Source organism: Typopeltis vanoorti, chromosome 2 (assembly GCF_054136105.1).
Source record: "Typopeltis vanoorti isolate ZY-2024b chromosome 2, IOZ_Tvanoo_1.0, whole genome shotgun sequence".
Classification (NCBI taxonomy): domain Eukaryota; kingdom Metazoa; phylum Arthropoda; class Arachnida; order Uropygi; family Thelyphonidae; genus Typopeltis; species Typopeltis vanoorti.
In genome coordinates, this window is record NC_143550.1 from 43,379,531 (window position 1) to 43,401,998 (window position 22,468).

At 37.8% G+C, this 22,468-nt stretch overlaps 1 protein-coding gene across 1 annotated transcript in view; it reads right to left on the reverse strand.

Annotated features, from left to right (window-relative positions):
• Positions 1-22,468, reverse strand: part of LOC150108970 (H(+)/Cl(-) exchange transporter 7-like) — a 501,264-nt gene that overhangs the window by 380,726 nt on the left and 98,070 nt on the right. Inside the window, exon 6 of the mRNA XM_090401344.1 lies at positions 20,899-20,992. Coding sequence (XP_090257470.1) covers positions 20,899-20,992 — 94 coding nt within the window. The remainder of the gene's footprint in view (positions 1-20,898; positions 20,993-22,468) is intronic.

Below are 22,468 nucleotides of genomic sequence, written 5' to 3' on the forward strand. Positions count from 1 at the left end.
CAAAACAGACATCTCAAAAATAGTTCAATGTCATGAGTGCAACATGTATATATTGCAAAATGTGAAAGATATGTTGGTGAAGAGACTGAGCAGCAGATGACAGAAGGTATTGATTTGTAGAAATTGTGATATTTTGTCAGACTATGAGTTATCAGCAAATGCAAAACAGACTGAATGAACGAAAGCATAAATTAAAGAAATGCAAATGGAACAAAGGCTAGTGAGACTATGAGAGTGAAAGAATGCAAGAATAAAGAAATGAAAGTAAGTGATATGGAAGCAAAAGGAAGTATGACTAAGGAAATGGATAACAGATGAGGCAGAATGAGAGATAGTGAGACATGGAAGTGACACAGCAAAATTGCTGGAATGCAAGATTTGAAGAAAGATCTCTTCAAAGTGAAAAATGAAATAAGGCATATGCAAAGTTATATTAGACATTTAGTGGAAACATATGAAAGAGTGCAAAACAACAATAACAGGATGGAAGAAAAAAGAAAAAAAAACAATGATGAACGACTTGAGAATAGCGCTGTATGGAGACTCCATAGTAACAGGACTGGTTAATGAGAGATATATATGGCCCCTTCCATATATGGCCCCTAGTCCTCCCACCACCAATTGTATTCTCAAAAATATCTTCTAATTAATCTTATAGAAACCCTTCAGTAATTTGAATGTTTCAATCATATCACCCCTTTTCCACCTATCAACCAATTTCTGCAACCCACAAATCTTCAACCTGTTCTCATAAGGTTCATTCCATAGACCTGCTATCATCTTGGTCACTTGTCTCTGGATCCTCTCTACCTCCTCCCCATCCATAAGAAACCCTGGCACCCATATCTGGGCACAGTAGTCCAGATGGGGCCTTATCAAGGCTCGATACAGAGGAATAATAACCTGTTTGTCTCTGCTTGTTAAAGTAATTTTCAGCAACCAAGTGATGGACTGATTTAGCCACTTTTGCGATGTGCCCCCTAAACTTCAACTCCCTATCCACCAACACTCCCAAATCCCTGGCCTTGTCAATCTCCTAGAGTATACTTCCACCAATGTCATATACTGCTGCTAATCTTTTCACCCCAAAATGCACAACCTTACGTTTTATCACATTAAACTGATATCCATTCTCTTTAGCCCAGTCCTCCAAACTATCCAAATCATCCTGCAAAATTTTGACATCCTGTGCACTCACTATTGCTCTACCCAACTTTGCATCATCAGCAAACAAATGAACAGTTCCTCTCAGATCCTTTCCTATATCGTTAATGAACAAATTGAACAGTAGTGGTCCAAGAACAGAACCCTGCAGCATACCACTAGTCACAGGCCGTCTTTTGGACTCTACTCCTGAACGTCTTTTGGACTCTAAACCACTATCTGATATCTCTCCATCAACCACCCTTCTATCCATCTCACCAACTCTATATCCATCCCCATATGCTGCAGTTTACTGATTAGAATTCCATGTGGTATCATGTCAAAGGCCTTAGCAAGGTCCAGTAGAATTACTGTAAACCCATTACCCTTATCCAGTTCAGCCGTCACTGTGTTATAAAACGTGAGCAAGTTACTGAGGCATGATCAACCCTTCACAAAACCATGCTGTCCCCCATACAGTATCCCATTTTCATCTGTCCAATCCTGTATTTTCCTCTTGACTATTTTCTCCAAGACCTTGACAACGATTCCTGATATGCTGATCGGTCAGTAATTTAAAACAGCAGTCTTGGAACCTCCTTTATGCAGTGGAACTATTTTCCCCCTCTTTCCACCCCCTCGAGACTAACCCAGACCTGAGACTCAAATTAAACAAAATGGTCAAGGGCACTGACAATTCTTTAGCCGCTTCATGTACGACACGAGCTGGTATACCATCCAATCCCACAGATGTATTGACATTGAGGTTTTGTAATAGACTATTCACCTCCACTTCATTCACCACAATCCCCGTATAAGCTGTTGGTTCTTTCATTCCTGCAATGTTGCCACCTGGATAATATACTCTTGCAAAGTGCTCGCTCAGTAATTCCACTATATCAACTGATTCGGTTACCTCCCTACCATTGGAATTCTTTAAAATCATTCTGCCATATACATTTTTTTCTTTTACTTGCAACATATCGAAAAAAACTGTTTGGGATTCTCCTTAGCCTGCATGGCTAATGTTCTTTCATAATCCACTTTTGCTTTTCTTACCACACTCATTACCCTTCTGGCCTGCGCTTTATACCATTCATGTGCCTGCTGGTCACCTTTCTCCTTAAATTCGCTCCACAGTTGTTTCTTTTTTTGCAGCTCAAGCTTAATGGTGTTATTCATCCATTTAACCCCTACTTGATTTATTATTCGGACTCTAGGTATACAGTCAGCCATTGTCTTCTGTAAACACTTCTTAACCGCCTCCCATGCACTATCAACATCCAGCCTTTGCAGTTTTACATGCCATGGCACTGAACCAATCAAACTCCTAAGCTTGTCATACTTACCAGCCCGATAATTCCACATGTACCCTGTCTTAATTGTAAATTCTACACCTTTAGCCACCTCCCAAGTCAAGACCCTATGATCGTTCTCACCAATTGGTGGCAACGTGGTCATATTCATTACAGCCGAATTCTCAGATGCAATTACTAGGTCAAGCACTCTCTGACCCCTAGTATTTTCCATTACATGCTGTCGCAGATAGTTATCCCTTAATAACCACATAAAATCCAATTCCTTCCTCCCACGTGTCCTCTCTCCTCCTTCCAATCAATGTTACCATAGTTGAAATCTCCCATAATAATTATCCTTCTTCCACTCATTTCTTCTATTTGCTTATGCATACTATCTCCACCATCTATTCCATCACCTGGTCTATAGCAGCACCCAATTGTATATTTTGTTCTGCTAGCCTCAATCTCACCAAATAGCCTTAAATGTGCTCTTTTCTCTATCCTGCAGTTCAACTTCTATTCTCCTTAGCTGTGGTTGGGATGAGAGTGGAGGTAGTTGAGATTGAGCAGATATATGGAGTAAGCAGTGTTAAAGGTGACTGGGAATGGGCAGGTGTGATAAGGAAATGACAACTAACAAGTGGCTCTGGTAGGATTGGTAATAGGCCTAAAAGTGAACTGCTGTGTACTTTTATCAATACAGGAATATCAGAGATAAGGGAGATGAAATTGTTTTGCTAATTGAATTTATTCTACCGAAAATAGCTAAAGTAAGTGAAACATGGTTGAATGAAGATGATATTCTGACAAGAATAGAAATGGAAGGATACAGTATTTTTTTGCAAGGATAGAAGGTGTGTGTTGGGGGGGGGGGTATGCTGGTAACATCAGGGGGATTATGTCCACATAAGGTGGATATGAATGAGGAAAATAGTGGCAATGGTTCTGATACATTGTGGAGTGAGGTGGAGGATATCAGGAATAGATATTTAGTTGACTGTTGCTATAGGCCAGGGAATGTGGAGAGTAGTGATGAAGAAATGTATAAACATGTGGATTAGTGAACAAGAGAAGGGTTATTATTATGGGTGATTTTAATTATGGTTGTATAGGTTGAAATGAAGAGATAGTATTTGGGAATAAAGAAAATGAATTTCTTGAGATACAACTATCATAGGCAGTGTGTGTAAAGGCACATGAGGATCAAGAGTTCTCAATCTGATCATTTCATCACAGGATGTAATTGGAGTTGAATGAATGGAGTTTTGCATTTTCCTGCATTTGGTGAAAGTGATCATGAAGTGATCAACTGGGTTATGGATTGCCATATGAGACTTCTGTGATAAAGTCTCATATGGCAAGACTTCATATGAAGAATATATGTGGAAGTACAAAGTTGGTGATTATGACAAGCTTAAAAGACAGCGTGGAGCTATAGTTTGGGATGAGGAGTTGAAAGGAAAAGAAATAAATTCATCTTGGGAACTGACAAGAAATACTTAACAGCACCAATGTGTGTAGATGTATTCCAAAGGTCAAAGGGTTGAATAGTGTAGATGTAAAATGAATGAATGAAGGGATTAAGCATGAAATCTGGAAGAAGAGGCACTTTGAAGGCAGCACAAGATGAATAATGATAATAATCAGTTGCACAAAGAGTATAAAAGTGAAGGCTAGGAGAGTGACTAAGTTGGTAAGGACAGCAAAAGTTAGCAAATCAGGCCAATAAAAATACTCGAGTGGTTTTTAGGCATGTGGTAGTAGAAAGAAGAATGATTATGGTGGGATGATATTAATGGATGAAAGCGGTAGTCTGCCAAGTGTTGCAAAGGACATAATTGATGTATTCGGTTCAGCAGTTCATCAGGATACCTCATCCTCAGTGTGAAATCAGAAGCTCAAGTGTAGAGAACAAAATGAGAGAAGACTCAGTGAACAAAAGGAATATAAGCAGTTAAGTAAGCTAGATGTCAATAAGGCAATAGGACTGAATGACACATCACCACGTATCTTAAGGGAATGTTCCAAGGAGTTAGCATCAGCCTTGGCCTACTTGTTAAACAAGAATTTTGCAAGCACGCAAGTCCCAAAGGAGTGGAAGAAAGATAAAACTGTTTCACTTCACAAATGTGGCAATAAGGCTACAAATTATAGGCTGATGTGTATATTTGGCATTGAAGTTGAGGCACTGGAAAGGTTGGTGAGAAGTAGGATACAATAAATGGGTTGATAAGAGTGGTATTCTTTGTACTTATCAGTATTGATTTGTTAAAGGGAGATTATGTTTCACAAACTTGCTTATGTACTATAACAAGGTGAGGAGTGTATTGCTCAAGGGAGATGCATACACAGTGGTATACTTAGATTTTGCAAAGGCTTTTGATAGATTACCACACTGCAAGTTGATAACTAAACTGAAGCAGATGGAATTAGATGATAGATCAGTGAGCTGGATAAGCAACTGGCTCTCAGATAGGTAGGTATCAGCAAGTTCTGTGTTAGAGTAAAGTATCCCAGAAGAGAAAAGTCACTAGTGGTGTGCCACAGTGGTCTGTTTTGGGACCATTGTTATTTAAATTGTACATTGATGATATTGGGATAGGTTTAACTTGTGATATACAACTGTTTGCAGATCATGCAAAACTGTAGAGGGTCATGAGGAATCAAGTAGATATTATTTGTGGTCTTACAGGAAAACTTGAATAGATTGTATGAGTGGGAAACCATATGGGACTATCAGTGCAATGTTGTAAAATATAAGGTTCTGAAATCTGGTAGGCAACAATAGGATGCAAAGTATACACAGGGCCATTGCCAGATTAAATCGCACCCTGAGGCAAACAACTAAATATCGTCCCTGATGGATTATAAGACAAAAATATAAGAAAATCTCCAATTGCTATTTTGTTTTTATTACAAGAGAAACATTAATGCAAAGCGATTACATAATAATATTAATTAAATGTTTGCTCTATGGAGATATCACACAATAAAACAGTTTATAAGCTCCTCTAAATTTAAATTGTAAGCTATGTCTGCCTCTATCAATATAGTTGCTACACCAACCAATCTTTCTTGGGTCATTGCTGGTTGCAAATAATTTTTAATCAGTTCAAGCTTGGAAAAACTTCTTTCTGCACTTGCTATGCTAACAGGAATTGATAGTGTAGTGACGGTGCCTACCACAATATGGCTGAACGAGCACCCTTATTAAGCTGCACCATGAGGCAGGCTGCCTCTATGCTACGCCCTGTTGACGGTACTGAGTATACACTTGGTGGGGAAATTTTGGAGATAGTTTAGGAGACTAGAGAATTTGAAGTGTTTGTGGACATGGATCTGAAGTTCAGGTCCTTGCACAAATTACACTGGATAATGGCGGTGATGAGAAGGACTTTAATTAGCAGAAATAAAGAGGTTATGGTTCAGTTTTATAAAGTCTTTATCAGGCCTCATATGGATTATTGTGCATGGATTTGGTCCCCTAGTTTTTGCAGTGATGAGGACATAGTGGAAAGGATCCAGATACTGACTAAGGTGGTAACTGGTCTTTGAGATGTGGGATATGAAGACAGATTTGAGGGAATGAAGTTTGCAAAGCCTTGTGAATAGGAGGAAGAGAGGTGATATGACTAAGATATTTAAGTTGGTAAAGGGTTGTTACTGGGTTAATGTGGAAGATTTTTTCATAGAATTGGGAAAGGGTCATGATAAAAATTTAATGCAGTAAAACAACACTAGGAAATGATTAAAAATAATATTCAATGCTTCCATTGAATCTCTCTCTCATATTCTCTCATACACACACACACACACATGAAGGCAACACAAAACTAACTGAAACATACAGATAATGGGAAAAGGGGTAGAATAATGGGCCATACATGGAAGTTGTATAAGAAGGGTGTAAGCAGGGGGATAAGGAGCAGGCACTTTGCATTGCGTGACATTGTGGTGAATGAGTTTAAAGCATGGTTTGATGGGCTTTGTGTGTAACAGTGTATGTCTCCTGCAATGAGTCTTTTGACTCCATGGAGGTCTGGTGTTAATAATAATAATAATAATAAATATAGTTAATATAACATTGATGCAAAGATAAGTAGGGTAGTTTGGAATGTGACTAACATATAGCATTTACAGAATGATTGATTTGAAAGTAGGCTTGTGAAAATGGCTAACAGTTTAATGTTAGTAAATTTGAAGTTATGCAATTTGGTGATGATGGCATATTATATTGAAGGGATTCTACTAGAAGAAAATAATCAGACTATGGAATGTGAAAGAATAACTCCATAATGTATGTGGGTGGCAGATGCAGAAGAAATTGCTCAACTAATGAGTGTACATTTTGCTATCAGCCATTAACCTGGCATATGCAACATAGAGCTCAATGCTATTTCCACATGGAAGGAAGAAGAAACTCAGGTTTATGAGGAGGCAGTAGAGCTGTTGCATAAAGTGAATACGAATTTAGCATACTGACTTGCTGTATAAATTGAGTATCAGCACAGGAGAGATTCTGCAGGTGTGGTGCAAAGACTGATGTCTCTAATGACCTATCAATATCTCTGGAGTGGTGGTGAAGATTTTGGAAAAGTTAGTGAGAGATCACACACACAAACAGAAATAGTTTAATAGAGAATCCATATTTTGGAATGAAATGATTTTGGATTTTAATAAAGCTTTTACAGCATTCAGCATGGAAGGCTGTTGCATAAATTGGAGGATATGGCCACTGGACTATAAACTATCAGTTTGGATAAGAATGGCTGACTGACAGATATCAAAAAGTAGTAAATGGGGGGGGGGGATGTGAGTCAGCAAGATCAGCGGTGTCCCTGGGATCAGTCCGTGGAAGGCTTTTAGGTACACTGTTTTATTCAATCATTAATGACATTGGAAAGCTTTCAAGAAGAGACATACAGCTTATTTGATGATGATGCAAAGATGGACAGGGTAATCAGGAATGCAACTGATATACAGTGCTTGCAGAATGATTTGAATAAGTCATAACTGTGGGCATGTGAAAATATCTATGCATTCAATGATAGTATTAGCATTTCATTAGCATATACTATATTAGCACTTCAGTGTAATGAGATATCCAGTGGCATATTATATTGGCAGGATTTTGCTACAAGAACTGACCAGGCTCGGGATCTTGGAGTTTTAGCAGATAAGAAGATGAAGTTCAAGGGTCATATACCAAAGATTGCAAAATACAACTCAGAAAATAATTACAGTGCTGAAAGGAACACTGATGTAAGGATAAGGAAGTCTTTTTGCCATTTACAAGGCCTTAATATGATCTCATCTGGACCATTATGCAAATATAGTCTTCAAAATGAAGCAGGTATAGTGGAGAAGGTACAAGGGAGAGTCTTAATGATGATATTGGAATGGTGGAATGTAGATAATGAGAGAAGATGGAGGATTTGTGGAATGCAGACACTAGCCAACAGGAGGAAAAGGAGTGATATGAAACAGACCTGTAAACTTCTGCAAGGGTTCATCCAGGATATTAGTGGATGGAATTTCTCATTTTATAGAGATGAAGATGATGAGAAGGCATCTATGGATGTTGAGAATGAATACAGCAGAAAGGGATGAGAGCTAGGTGTTTCTCTCATATATGAATGGAATGGCTTGCCATTGGAGGTGATGTGCAGGTAGTGTGAATGAATATGAAAAGTAGCTAGTACAGATGATATTTGGTCTCCCTCAATGAATCCTTGACTCTGTGGATATCTCTGGTAGTAATAATAATAATAATAAAAATAACATGACAAAAACCATGTTTTCATGGAGCAAAGATTTAAGATATGGGTGATACTGTACAAAGAGGAAAAGTGAATGAGTTAAAGATGACAGTATGGAATGAGGGAGGATATGAAACTGAAGGAAGAGAAAAGTAAAGGGAAAGTAAAGACTGTAAGGACAGCAAATATACTAAGATAAATAAAAAGGACAGCAAATGAACTAATGCTCAGGTCGTGTACAAGGAACGTGTGAAGTTTATAGATAGATAAAGTAAAATAAATGGACAAAAGGGAATAATATGAATGTTGGCCTGCACTCGAATGAATTTAGAATTTGGCATTTGGAGACAATGCTGATAGAACTAAAGGGCAGAATTTAAAAAAAAAAAAAAAAACTTGAGATGCAATGATGGAAGTTTGCAAGAGAATAGTGAGAGAGAGAGAGAGAGAGAGAGAAAATATTATTAACACCAGATCTCCATAAAATCAAAAGATTCATCGCAAGAGGTACACTCTTACAAAAAGCCAATCGAACCGTACTTTACACTCATTCAAATGTATCTGCATTCACCACACTTCAGGCAATGCATTTCATTCACCAACCACTCTACATGCAAAGAGCCTGCTTCTTATGCCACTGCTCACACTCTCCTTAAAGAGTTTCAAGGGATGGTCACTTGTTCTATCCCTTCCCATTCTATAAACATTGCTTCCACATTAACCTGATAACAACTACTTACCAACTTAAACATCTCAATCATATCCCCCCTCTCTCTCTCCTCCTATTCATGAGGCTTCAAAATGCATTACCTCAATCTGTCTTCATAACCCATGCCCCAAAAACCAGTTACTATCTTAGTCAGTCTTCTCTGAACACTTTCTAACATATCTTCATCACAATCAGACCCAGAGGCCCAAATTTGTGCTCAATAATCCATATGAGGCCTGATCAAAGCCTTAAAAACCTGAACTATAACCTCTTTATGTCTGCACATTATAGTCCTCTGTATCATTGCAATAATCTGAGGCAATGATTTCACATCTTATGCAATGTAACCTCTAAACTTCAGACACCTGTCCATCACTGCCACTCCAAGGCCTCTTGTCTTCATGACCTTCTCAAAAATTTTCCACTGGTTATGTATACTTTGCATCCCAGTGTTGCCTACCAAATTTCAGAATCTCAAACTTTGCAAAATGAAATGATAGTTAAACATACCTGCCCACTCACACAAACTAATCCAGTCGTCCACAACATCTGCTCAATTCCTCATTACTCTCTCCCCAGTTTTGCATCATCTGCAAACAGTTTATCTTCAGTTAAACCCATCCCAATATCAGTAATATAAAAATTAAATAACAATAGTCCCAAAACAGACTCTTGTGGCATACTGCTAGTGACTTTCCTCTTCCAGGATACTGCACCCTCACACACACAATTTGCTGATACCTATCTGAGAGTCAGTGGCCTATCCAACTCACTAATCTATCACCTAATCCCATCTGCTCCAGTTTAATTACCAACCTGCATTGTGACAATCTATCAAAAGCCTTTGCAAATTCTAAGTATGCCATGACCCCCCCCCTCTTTAACAAATGCATGCTGACAAATGTGGGTTTGTTAAAGCATGCTGCTGTTATCAATCCATTTTTGTATTCTAGCCCCCAACCAACATAATACTACAATTCCAGACATGAAATCAGCCTATTATTTGGCCTCAGCACCTTAAATGTCTTGTGAAGTAGAACAAATTTACCTTCCTTTCTTTTTGGATTCATGCAGTTACAATACTTTTGTTAAAAGAGGTAAGCAAGCCCGACACTAACTTCCAGGAAGTTAGTGTCGGGCTTGCCAAATGGTAACATGGCATCGTCCTATTGCCTCATTGACAGTGAGCTTTCTTAACTCCTCATATGCCTCTTACTCACTCACCAGCAAATCTTCTCTCATTTGTTCTACACTGGTGCTTTTTCTGATTTTTTCTGATGAAACATCAGGGTGTTTCATCTTCACACTGAAGATGAAACACCCTGATGAACTGCTGACGTCAATTATGTCCTTTGAATCAGTTATCAATCTATCACTTTTATCATTAACATCATCCTACCATAATCATTCTTCTTTTCTACTTGCCACAATCCAATGGTATATTTGGGTTGCAGAAACTAGTTGATAGGCAGAAAAGGGGAGATATGATTGAGACATTCAAATTGCTAAAGGGATTCTATAGGATTAATTCAGAGGATATTTTTGAGATCAGGACTGATGGTGGGAGAACTAGGGGACACCTATGGAAGCTGGGCAAGAGTGTGGTTAGCAGGGGTGTTAGAGCTGGGTTCTTTACTTTTAGAGTGGTAAATGAGTGGAATAAGCTGCCAGAGTCTGTTGTGGGTGCTATGACGGTGAACGAGTTCAAGGCAAGGTATGATAGATACTGTGAGAATGTAATCGCATAGTTGTGTGGACATGATGTTTAGGGCCTCCCTCAATGAGTCTAAGGACTCCTGGAGTCGCCCGAAATAATAATAATAATAATAATATATCTTAGCAGATTCTCTTCCTCCAATTTCCTCTGTCTCTTGCTTCCTCCTTCATTTCTTGATATCCTCTTGCGTCCATTATATCATCATGCATCATTGGTCGTCTCCTTCCTCTTGTTTGCTTTCCTTCAATTTTACCTTGAAGAATTATCATTCTTTTCAGCAGGCTGTCTCCTCTTAATACATGTCCTATTCAGTTATGCTTTCTTCTTCTTATGGTCTTTAGTAGATTCCTTTCTTCTTCAACTCTTTGTAATACTTCTTCATTGGTGATTTTTTCAGTCCACTTAATTTTCTCCATTCTTCTCCATAACCACATTTCAAATGCCTCCAACATTTTAGCTTCTTTTTTCCTAATTATCCATGTTTCTGACCCATATAATGTCATACTCCAAATAAAACACTTAATAAGCCTTTTCTTTAAATTTTTATTCATTTTATAAATAAACAAATTTTTCTTGCGATAAAATGCATATTTTCCTTTGTTAATTCTTTCTTTTATTTCCATGTCACATTTTCCATTTTCTTGTATTATACTACCAAGGTATTGTCTCACTTGCTCTGCACTTTCTGAATTAATCATCACCTTGACACTTCCTGGTTTCCTGGAGACTCATCATTTTTGTTTTCTTTGTGTTAATTTTCATACCATATTTCTTACATATATTTTCAAATTTTTGCATTAGGTGCTGTAGTTCATCTTCAGTATTAGCTAATATTGCTTGATCATCTGCAAAATCTAATATTTTGAATTGTTCTTCCTACAAGAGTGATTTCTCTTTTCTCTTCATCAAATGCTTCTTTTATCATTTTTTCTACAAATACATTGAAGAGTGTTCAGTGACAGGCAGCATCCCTGTCTTACACCTCTGCCAATCACACATTTTTTAGTTTTTCTTACTTTTGTCTTTATTATGGCAGTCTGGTTCATATATAATTCAACTATTAACATTCAGTCTCTCCAATCTAAACCTATTTTGCATGACACTTCCATCAGATTTTCCCATTCACCATGTCAAACGCTTTTTCGAGGTCGAAGAAACATATATAAATTTTAATAAATTTAGTTTAATCCTTTATCTAAGTGTGAGCAAACAAAGTTTGCACCTGAAAATATCTTCAGGACTGGGGTAAAGTAGTACAACACCGAGCAACTTGTAGCAAAGCTAACATCACTCCTATCTCAGTATCTCCCATAATGCAAAACATATCTCCTTGCGGATATGTATAATGTTATGCATTAAGGGAAGGGCCGAAACTACCCAGACTAGTTTCGACCTTCATTGAGGTCTCTTCAGTGGCCAGGCCCAGAAGTGGAGATACCAGGCAGAAGCAATAGCAAGGTCATCTTTACTTATACGAGTTGCCAAAAGGTGTGCCACTTTTTATTAAATTACTCTGGATTTAGAGAGAGAGAGAGATGTTGAAAGTTTATTTTTCACTTGGTTAGAGTATAATAAATTTAGTTTAATTCTTTATCCAAGTGTGAGCAAACAAAGTTTGCGCCTGAAAATATCTTCAGGACTGGGGTAAGGTAGTACAACACCGGGCAACTCGTAGCAAAGGTGGACCAAGCTAACATCACTCCTATCTCAGTATCTCCCATTTGGCAACTCGTATAGGTAAAGATGACGCTATTGCTTCTGCTGGTATCTCCACTTCTGGGCCTGGCTCCCACTGAAGAGACCTCAATAAAGGTCGAAATTAGTGTGGGTAGTGGCCCTTCCCTTAATGCATAACATTATACATATATGCAAGGAGATGTGTTTTGCATTATGGGAGATACTAAGATAGGAGTGATGTTAGCTTGGTCCACCTTTGCTACGAGTTGCCTGGTGTTGTACTACCTTACCCCAGTCCTGAAGATATTTTCAGATGCAACCTGGATAAAGGATTAAACTAAATTTATTATAGTCTAACCAAGTGAAAAATAAACTTTCAATATATAAACTTCTTTATTTACTTCTACATTCCTTTCACATATGGTCCTCATTATGCCAACTGCATCTCTAGTTCCTCTGTCTTTTCTAAATCCAAACTGATCATCCCCCAGAAAATACTCCACTCTATTATACAACTGTCGATTTAATATTCTTAGCAGTACTTTAGAGGCATGTGAGAGTATGCTTATAGTTCTGTAGTCACTGCACTTAGAAGCATTGCTTTTCTTTTCAATTGGTATAAGAATACTCTCTGTGAAATCTTTAAGCCATTCTCCTGTTTTGTAAATGAGGTTGCAGAGTTTCCATGTTTCAGTTATACCTTTGTCCTCCAGTTGTTTTAGGATTTCACTAGGATTCCTTAGAATATTTCTTGGCCTTATTTGCTAATTTTTTTCTCTCAGTGTACTTTTCTTGTTCTTACCAACTGAGTCACTCTTGTGGCCTGCTCTTTATACTCTTTGGGCATCTTATTATTACAATTATTCATCTTATGCTGCCTCCACATGGCTTCTTTCAGGTTTTAGGTGTTATGCCTAATCTTCTTCATTCATTCATTTTTTTTTTTTTTTTTTTTTTTTAAACGCTGGGTCTATATACGAGAGGTTGGCTGGTCAACCTATAGTACATTAGTACTGTATATGAGTATTGGGTTGGGAAAGGAGAAACTTGTTTACATTTGATTTCAAAGCCAAGCCTGTATGTTGTATTCCTAAGGAAATACATCAAGGGGAAGACTATTCCACAGTACCGCAGTCAAACAGTGCCTCCAAATGCTTGTACCCTTCTGCATTTGAATGCAGTCTGTCTCTTGCATATAGCTCCCTTCTATCCTCAAACATACTTCATGTGTCCATATATTGCAGGCCCTTTTCATGCAAATTCTTGCTATCATCTTGGGGTGGGGGGGGAGGCTAAGACTGTTACTAAAACTGGTGTCCTTGTTGAATATAATTACTAGATGTGAAGACAATACTGAGATCATAAAATCCTAACTAAATATCACACAATTATACAAAGAAATCATCAATTCGAGTAACACAAATTTAAATACCAGTAATGTCACAAAATAAACACAATAATATCTTTCCTTACTACAAATATTTATCTTTTTTTTTAACAGGCTCGCATTAGCCATCATCACATGACACTGTTAGTATTCAGTAATATGTGAACATAGCTAATATCACTTAAACTGAATGGAAGAGGAGATATTATCAAAACAAGTATTTATTGGTAGGAACAAGACCTAGAGGAAGACTAAGATCCCCCAGGTGGAATGATATGAAAGCTTCAGGAAAATAAACAGAACTTCTTGGACAAAACATAAGACTAATGCAGAAGTGCTACAAGATTTGAATTTTGCTAACTCATCAATTCTTAACACACTTAAAAAGCATCAACTCTGTTGGTTTGGTCAAATTGTGTAAATGGAACCAGACAGACTTCCTCACCTGGTATTTGAGAGCACTATGGAGGGTACAAGACCCAGGGGAAGACCAAGATAAACATAGCATAAAGCCATTAGAACTTCACTCGACTCTGAAAACTACTGGCATATGAAAGAGCTTGCTTTGAAAAGAGAACAGATGGAAGGCACTTGTCCATGAGGGACTCAACTCATCTTGAAGACAAAAGAGAAGAGGATATAAAGGTGTAGAAAGGTTCTGTATTGAGACCACATGTTTTTGGATAAATAACGAGTTTAATAAAAATAAACAATTACAACCCTACAAGTTTCATAAGTTGTCAGACTTACATTGTCAAGAGTATTAGCAAAAGTTATATAAAAAGATATGTGTTGGTACATATGAATGAGTAACCAATATAAAAATAAAAAAACATTAAATTAATTATTGTATATGTGTTGGAACAATGCTAGTTGTTGGTGCCACATTCTGTGCATTGTGAATTCATATCACAGATCTGTGGCAGTTAGATTTTTAATGAAAGCAGACTAATCTTGGTGTAGCATTAAGCCTTGTTTTTTGTTACATTATGTGGAGATCTGTAGCAATTGCAAGGCTTCGTTGAACTTTCTAGTAAAACAATTATGATTGATAGTATTTTTATTTGTTGTTAAACTACTTGATGGCATGTAGAAATTGTATGGGATGCAAACCTGGTTTATGCTGTCTTCTTTTTCCCATATCTCTTGCATGTTCAGACATGCAGATCTCCCTAAACTTTTCTGTTTGGCCTACATAGCAACTGCCAAAAAAGCAATGAGTCTCAAATGCCTGGTTTTTTCATGGGCATATACCTCTACATTTGATGTAGAGGTTTTGGTGGATATAAGAATCTGGAGATTTTTTTGCAAGGTAAAAAAAAAGTCATTTTAATATAATACTTATTATTGTTATTATTCTTCGACACCTCCAGAGAGTCCAAGACTCAACAATGAAGGGCACCTACTCTACAACTCTCTGTCTCCACCACTCAACCTCATCCACCCTTCATCCATCAACTGCACCATCTACACCAGGGTTTCTCACATTTTTCCTACAACAGAACACTTCACAAATCCTGAAATTTCAACGGAACACCTTAGTCAGAGTTAAGTATCATTGGTCTCGTATTCAACATAAAGCTAAGTGCACACTATCGCCGCAGCAGGCTGTATCTCATCACAAAAATGCAACAGTGATCACACTACAGGTGTGGCAGACTGCAGCGTATTGCATTGACCTTGCTTGTGACCACACGTTTCCTAGAATAGATACCTCTGCACTTCACTCATGTTCGGAGGTGTCGACAACCACAGGCACTGTCAGCCAGCATGTGCCAGACTTAATAGTACAATCCACATGCAAAGTGAGGAGTGCCTGATTTAAAAATATATTTGAACTTATCACAGCATTTAAAATCATTCCAGGCTCATATTAATTTTGATAATTTTTCACGGAACACTGGTGTTCTGCGGAACATAGTTTCGGAAACGCTGATCTACACCAACGCTATCTACTGTCCACCACCACCACTAGTATTTTCACAGACAATCACCAACACCCACAGCAGGATTCGAACTGGCAGCCTTTTGGCTGGAAAGCAGGTACGCTAACCACTCGGCCAACCAGGCCGGTTCATGCAACACATAGCCACTTTGTCTGTAAGGCAGCATGACTGCATTCTTAAAATCTTGTTTAAGTAGAGAAGCTGTCAGAGATGTATTAAGAATTTTGTTGATCTCTTGGAGTCACAGCCATTGAGGGTGAGGTTATGTCTAAGTAGCACAGTTCTTTATTTGTGTTAACTGACATACTGGATATATTGTATGCTCTATCTCATAATGTTTTAATCATGCTTATCTTTTATAATGGATGATGGTGTGAAGCAGCATGTAAATATCTTCTAGCTGTGGTAGGCTTTCAGTATCACTTTCTTCCCCACTGTATCAGAATCACCACAGAAACCAGGAGATCAAACCTGCATGCAATGGTCCAAGTGAGGTCTTATCAAGGCCTTGTAAAGAGGCAAAATGAGTTCCTTATCTTTACATGCCAATGTTCAGTTCAGCATTGCCATTATTCTGTAGGTTGTGTTTACAATTTTTGCTATATGATCCTTGAACTTCAACTTCCTGTCTAGTAAAACTCCAAGATCCCTAGCCTCATCAGTTTCTTCAAGCATAATCCCATCAATATAATAAGACATTGGAAACTTACTTATACCAAAGTTCATGACCTTACATTTATTAACATTGAACTGACAGCCTTCACATACCCACAATTCTAGTCCATTCAAACCATTCTGCAAATACTGTATATCAGCAGCACTCCTGATTACCCTACCTATCTTTACATCATCATGTCCTTCCCAATGTCATTAATGTACAGGCTGAATAACAATGAACTAAGGATTGATCCTTGAGGTGCATAACTGGTACCCTGAATCTTGCAGATTCACACCTACCATAACCACTTTTTGATATCTGTCAGTCAGCCATCCTCTTATCCATGCCAATAGTTAATAACCCAATCCCATATTCTCCAATTTATGCAACAGTATTCTATGCTGTATTCTGTCAAATGCCTTAGCAAAATCCAAATGTATCATGGGGTATCCATTCCCCCTTGTCTAACCCAGTGATGTTATTATAGAATGTGAGCAAGTTGGTAAAATATGACTTAATAAATCCATGCTGTTTATTGGAAAGTAGAGATTCTCTGTCAACGAATTTCTGAATGCATGCCCTAATCAACTTTTCCAAAATCTTCACTACCACTCCTGAAACATTGATTGGCCAATACATGGATACATCAGTCTTTGCACCACCTTTGTGCAATGGGATTACCATACCTTCTTTCGACCTCCTGTGGAATCTTCCTTGTTCTGAGACTCAAATTATATAGCCTGGTCAAGGTAATAGCCAGTTCAGCTAAACACTCTTTTAGCATCCATGCTGATATTCCATCAGTTCCTAGTGCAGAATTCATATTCAGTTTGTGCAACAGCTCTAGTACTTCCTCGTCCTCATCCACGTGAATTTCCTCATATGGTGAAGAGGTAGCAGTCAGTTCAATGCTGCATATATGAGGTTGGTAGCTTTTAGAAAAATGGCTGCTCATTAGTTGAACAATCACTTCTGCTTCTGCATCAGTCACCTGTATACCATCTGCATTCAGTACAGTTATTCTTTCAAATTCATTCTTTCTTTTAGTTGCAGCATAATGACAGAATTCTTTTGGGTTGTCTTTAATTTGCAGAGCCAGTTTCTTTTCATACTCAGAATTACCTTTCCATACAATACTTGTGATTCTTCTAGCTTGCTGCTTATAATTATCATAACTGGCATCATTCTTATGCATACGATATTCCTTCCACATAATTTTTTTCTGATGAATCTATTGCTTAATTAGATTACATATCCATTTCATTCCTAATCTCTTTATTCTTCAAACTCTAAGGACACATTCTGGTATTATATCATTTAAGTATTTTTTAAACATCTCCCAAACACTGGCGATATCCTTCCGATCCAATAACTGATATCATGGCACAAAACCCAGCATATCCGCACCCCCCAAGATAGTCATAATTTCCTGCTTTGTAGTTCAGCATGTAACTTTTCTGAATGAAACCTTCATAAACTTGGCTACTTCCCAAGTGAATACTGCATGATCACTGTCAACAACAGCAGGCAGAACAGTTATGTCTTTAATGAACCCCCCCCACACACACACACACCTCTGACACTATAATCAGATTTAAGACTCTTTGGCCTCGAGTTCCTTATGTGACATGGTGCTTAAGGAAGTTGTTTAGCAACAGCTCAATAAATTCAGTTTCATTCTTCTCATGCAATTTCATAGCTACCCAATCAATGTCCAGATTTCAGATAATTAAAGTCATCCATTATGATTACTCTTTTTGCACCCATTTGTATTTATTTGTTAATGCATTTCTTTGTGATTAGCAACTGATCCTCCAGGTTTGTAACAACTCCCCACTGTGTATTTAATCTTGTTAGAATCCACTTCACACCAGATGGCTTTAAACTCACTGCCACATGAAAAATTGTTACCAGTATTGCAGTCATCATACATCTCAACTCTAACTGAATTCAAGACATTTGATATCATTATCAGCACACCCCTCCTCTCCTATCCTGTCTATCCCTCCTAAAAATACTGTACTCTTTGCACACGATACCAGTTACTACATCTGCTTGCGATAACCAAGTCGCACTAATGCTTACAACATGGGATCCCAATATATTAACCAAGGCAACAAACTCTACTTCTTTGTTTTTGATACTCCTAGCATTCATGTACAGAGATGATAAATTACCTGCATGCTCTTTGCATACACTTGTCTATGGTCTGCATGGCACAGTTCGACAACTTGCAAGTATCTCTTCTTATTTAGTTCCTTACTTATGCAGACATCATTACACATGCTTGATAGGACTGAACCAGATGAACACAGAATCGTTCTCTCTACATAATCATTTCCATAATAATAACTATTCCCATCATTAACACAGTTACTTAACATTATCACTCTTATACACAGATTCTCAATTCCTCCTATTAGAATTCAGTTTTCCTAACTCTCTAAGTTAGGGCTTATATCAATTAATAATTTTTCAAGACTCCTGATTCCAAATCCACTTAAGTGTAGGCCATTCCTCTTATAGAAATCCAATCATCCCTCAAACTCACTCCACACATCCAAAAATGTAACAAAAAAAAACATATATAATATGTTTATGACGCATTACATTATTTTCTTATCTTTGTTGTGAATTGTCACATGACTAATGCCCCTTCCAGTAATGTCAATCACATATCACATATACAGGATGTTTCAAAAGGGGGGGGGGAGTTAAAACTTTGAATGACAACAGAAGGTAAATAGCGATAGACGAACAATTTTTATTATTAAGCAAATGTAGCATAACACTTGAAGTTTCAACACAGAGAGTTAAAGTCCGATATGATTGCCTCCAGTAATTTTACAGATGTCCGATCTCTGATTAGAATGTGGCAGAGATCCTATCTCTTCTGCATTTTGCAGGAAAATAATATTTCCTGCCAAATGCGGCAGAGCATATCTGAAGTAAATTCAGCAATGGCAGCAGTAATTCGTGAACACAGCTCATCCAAATTGGCTGGTACAAACGCTCAATCTTTTGCAAAGCCTCACAAGAAAAAAATCTAACGATGTAAGGTCGAGGGGGGGGGGATGCAATGGCCATGCTACAGGCACCCCTCTACCAATCCATCTGCCTGGAAAATGGATGTCAAGGTACAACCTTACATCTGTCAGGTAATGAGGAGGTGATTTGTCTTGCTGGAAATGTAAACATCGTTGTGGTCGTCATTGTCTAATTGTGGTATTAGATACATCCTTGTAGCATGTTCAGATATACATCACCAGTAACAGCAGACTCCAAAAAAAGATGGGTCCATACACTTTCTTTTCGCTTATGGTGCAAAAAGCATTAGCCCTTGGGGTGCCGCAAACATGTTCTATAATGGCATGTTCTATAACTGCTGTCATACCTCACAAAGCCTCACAAGAAAAAAAAAATTTTAAATTCTGCAGTTGTGAGTGTTTATTTGAACATTTATAATGAAACGTGCACTCATCACTGAAAATGATCGTGTCCAAAAAGTCTTCATTTTGTTCTATCCTAATGATTATTTCCATACAGAAAGCTTGGTGTATCTTCTTTTCATCTTTCTTCAAATGTAGACAAACTTCTTCCACAACAGCTTCAGCAGCACGTGGCCTTACTGTTAACTTTGGATGACACACAGAACAGCCTGTTTTTACAAAATTCTTGTGCCACATGTAGATCGTGCACCTACTAGGAGGTTCTTTGCCATATTGCATGTGGAAATTCCTCTGAACCTGTATTGCGGAATTCATTTTCTCAAACCGAAACACACAATGTGCTCTCTCTCTGCGCCATCAAAAGTCACCATTTTCAAATGATATAATGTATCATGCCATGTAGTGTTGTCATTTGGTAATAAAGTTATGTGACCAAAATGTGTTTCACTACATGATGACACTCACTCAGCTTCTGTATGTCTTCTAAGCTATTCTCTGCTCCAGCAAAGTTCTATACACCCTTTTGAAATAATACCCTGTATATAGGTGACATAGCTATAGATATACTTCAGCTATATTCAATTAATCGTTTTTTTCCCTTTCTTAAAGATGATGATGATACCTAGCACCTTTTGATTACTTTTATTACATGACACCTCCATAGATTCTAAAGAACTCATAATGTGGCCACACTAGGTTACACAACAATACATGCTCCACCAATTAAGCAAAAATCAAATTATATTGTAATTAATATACAATTATCTAAATAATTAAAGCTTTACAAGTATGCTGGCTTAAATTTTGACAGCTCACATAGCCGGCCTGGTTGACCGAGTAGTTAATGTATTTGCTCTCCAGTCAAAAGGCTGTGGGTTCGAACCACACCGTGGGGCACATAGATGTTTATGATTGTCTGTGAAAATACTAATGGGTGGTGGACAGTAGATGGCATTAGTGTAGATGATGATGATGGTAGTTGCAGTTCGTTATTGAGGGTGGAGACAGAGCTGTAGAGTAGGTGTCCTCCCTCGATGAGTCTCTGGACTCTCTGGAGGTGTTATGTAACAATAATAATAATCATTTCAATGTGCAAACTAAATTTTTTTCAATATCCTTCAGCACCATTTTTTAAACAACTAGAATATTATTTACCAACAGGTGCTCCAAAAGCAGCCGCCATGCCAGCTGCTGCCCCTGCTGATATAAAATCTCTCTTTTGATGGTCTTCTTTAAATTCCCGGAATAACTATAAAATAGAAAATGTTATCTATTATGAACAATTTCAGTGGATGAATATGGTATAATAATCTAACTCTACATTATGAATCCCTTATATATAAATTTCTCCTCAATACATAACTAATTTTTAGGGGGAATTCACATAAAGCATAAATTTCACATAAAGCACTAACTTACTTATGTACTATAACAAGGTGACAAATATCTTGGATAGGGAGATGCATATACAGTGATGTGCTTAGATTTTGCAAAGGCTTTTGACAGACTGCTACACGACAAGCTCTTATATAAATTAAAACAAATGGGCCAGTCACTGACACTGATCCTGCTCAGATTTGTGAGTAGGATCAGTGACTGGCTGTTGGATAGGTATCAGAAAGTTGTATATGGCAGGGGGGTATCCCATAAGAGGAAGGAGACAACTTTTGAGACAACTGTTATTCAATTTGTATGTTAATGATATTGGGATGGGTTTAACTAGTGATATGCAGCTATTTGCAGATGATGCAAAACTGGGGAGAGCAATGCATAGTCAAGCAGACGTTATGGCCTTACAAGAGGACTTGAATAGATTGAATGAATGGTCAGATAAGAGGAACTATCAGTTCAATGTTGCAAACTGTAAGGTTTTGAGATATGGTAAGCAATGATCAGGTGCAAATTATACACTTGGTGCTGAAACTTTAATGGAAGTAGAGAAGATGAGAGATCTAAGGAGTAATGGTGGACAAGGATCTGAAATTCAAGGGATACATTGCACAAATTGTGCAGACGTCACATTGGATAATGGCAATTATGCAGAGGACCCTGACATGCAAAAATAGAAAGGTTATGATACCATTGTATAAGGCCTTGATCAGGCCTCGTATGGGTTACTGTGCACAGATTTAGTCACCTGGTTTTCATGGTGACAAGGATATGTTGGAAAGGATCCAGAGAAGATTCACAAAGGTGGTCAGTTTTCTATGGAATGTGGAGTATGAGGACAGACTGAGAGAAAGTAAGTTGCAAAGCCTCATGAATAGGAGGAAGAAGAGGGATATGATTGAGACATATAAGCTAGTCAGGGGTTGTTATTCCACTGACATGGAGAAGATGCTTCATAGAATGAGAGGGGGGGGGAGGCTAGGACAAGAGGTCATCGCTGGAAATTGTATAAGGAGGGTGTGAGCAGAGGAGTGAGGAGTAGGTTCTTTGCAAGGAGCAGCACAATCTTGCCCTTCTTTCACTACTTTGGAACTCAACCCAGCGCAAGAGTCATATTAAAAAATATGTTATTGCATCCCAATTGTTGAGTAATTTTTTCTGCTTGAGCCTTCCAGATCAGATTATTTAGAATTCAACATTTCTTTGTGTAGTGAACTGTTGAAGCAATGCTTCATTGACATTTAAGCTCACAGTTTCTAATTTTTTTCCCCAGTGATGCTGTTTTCTGGTGCCAATATGTAAACATCTTTATTCTTCCACAATATGTTGATACTGT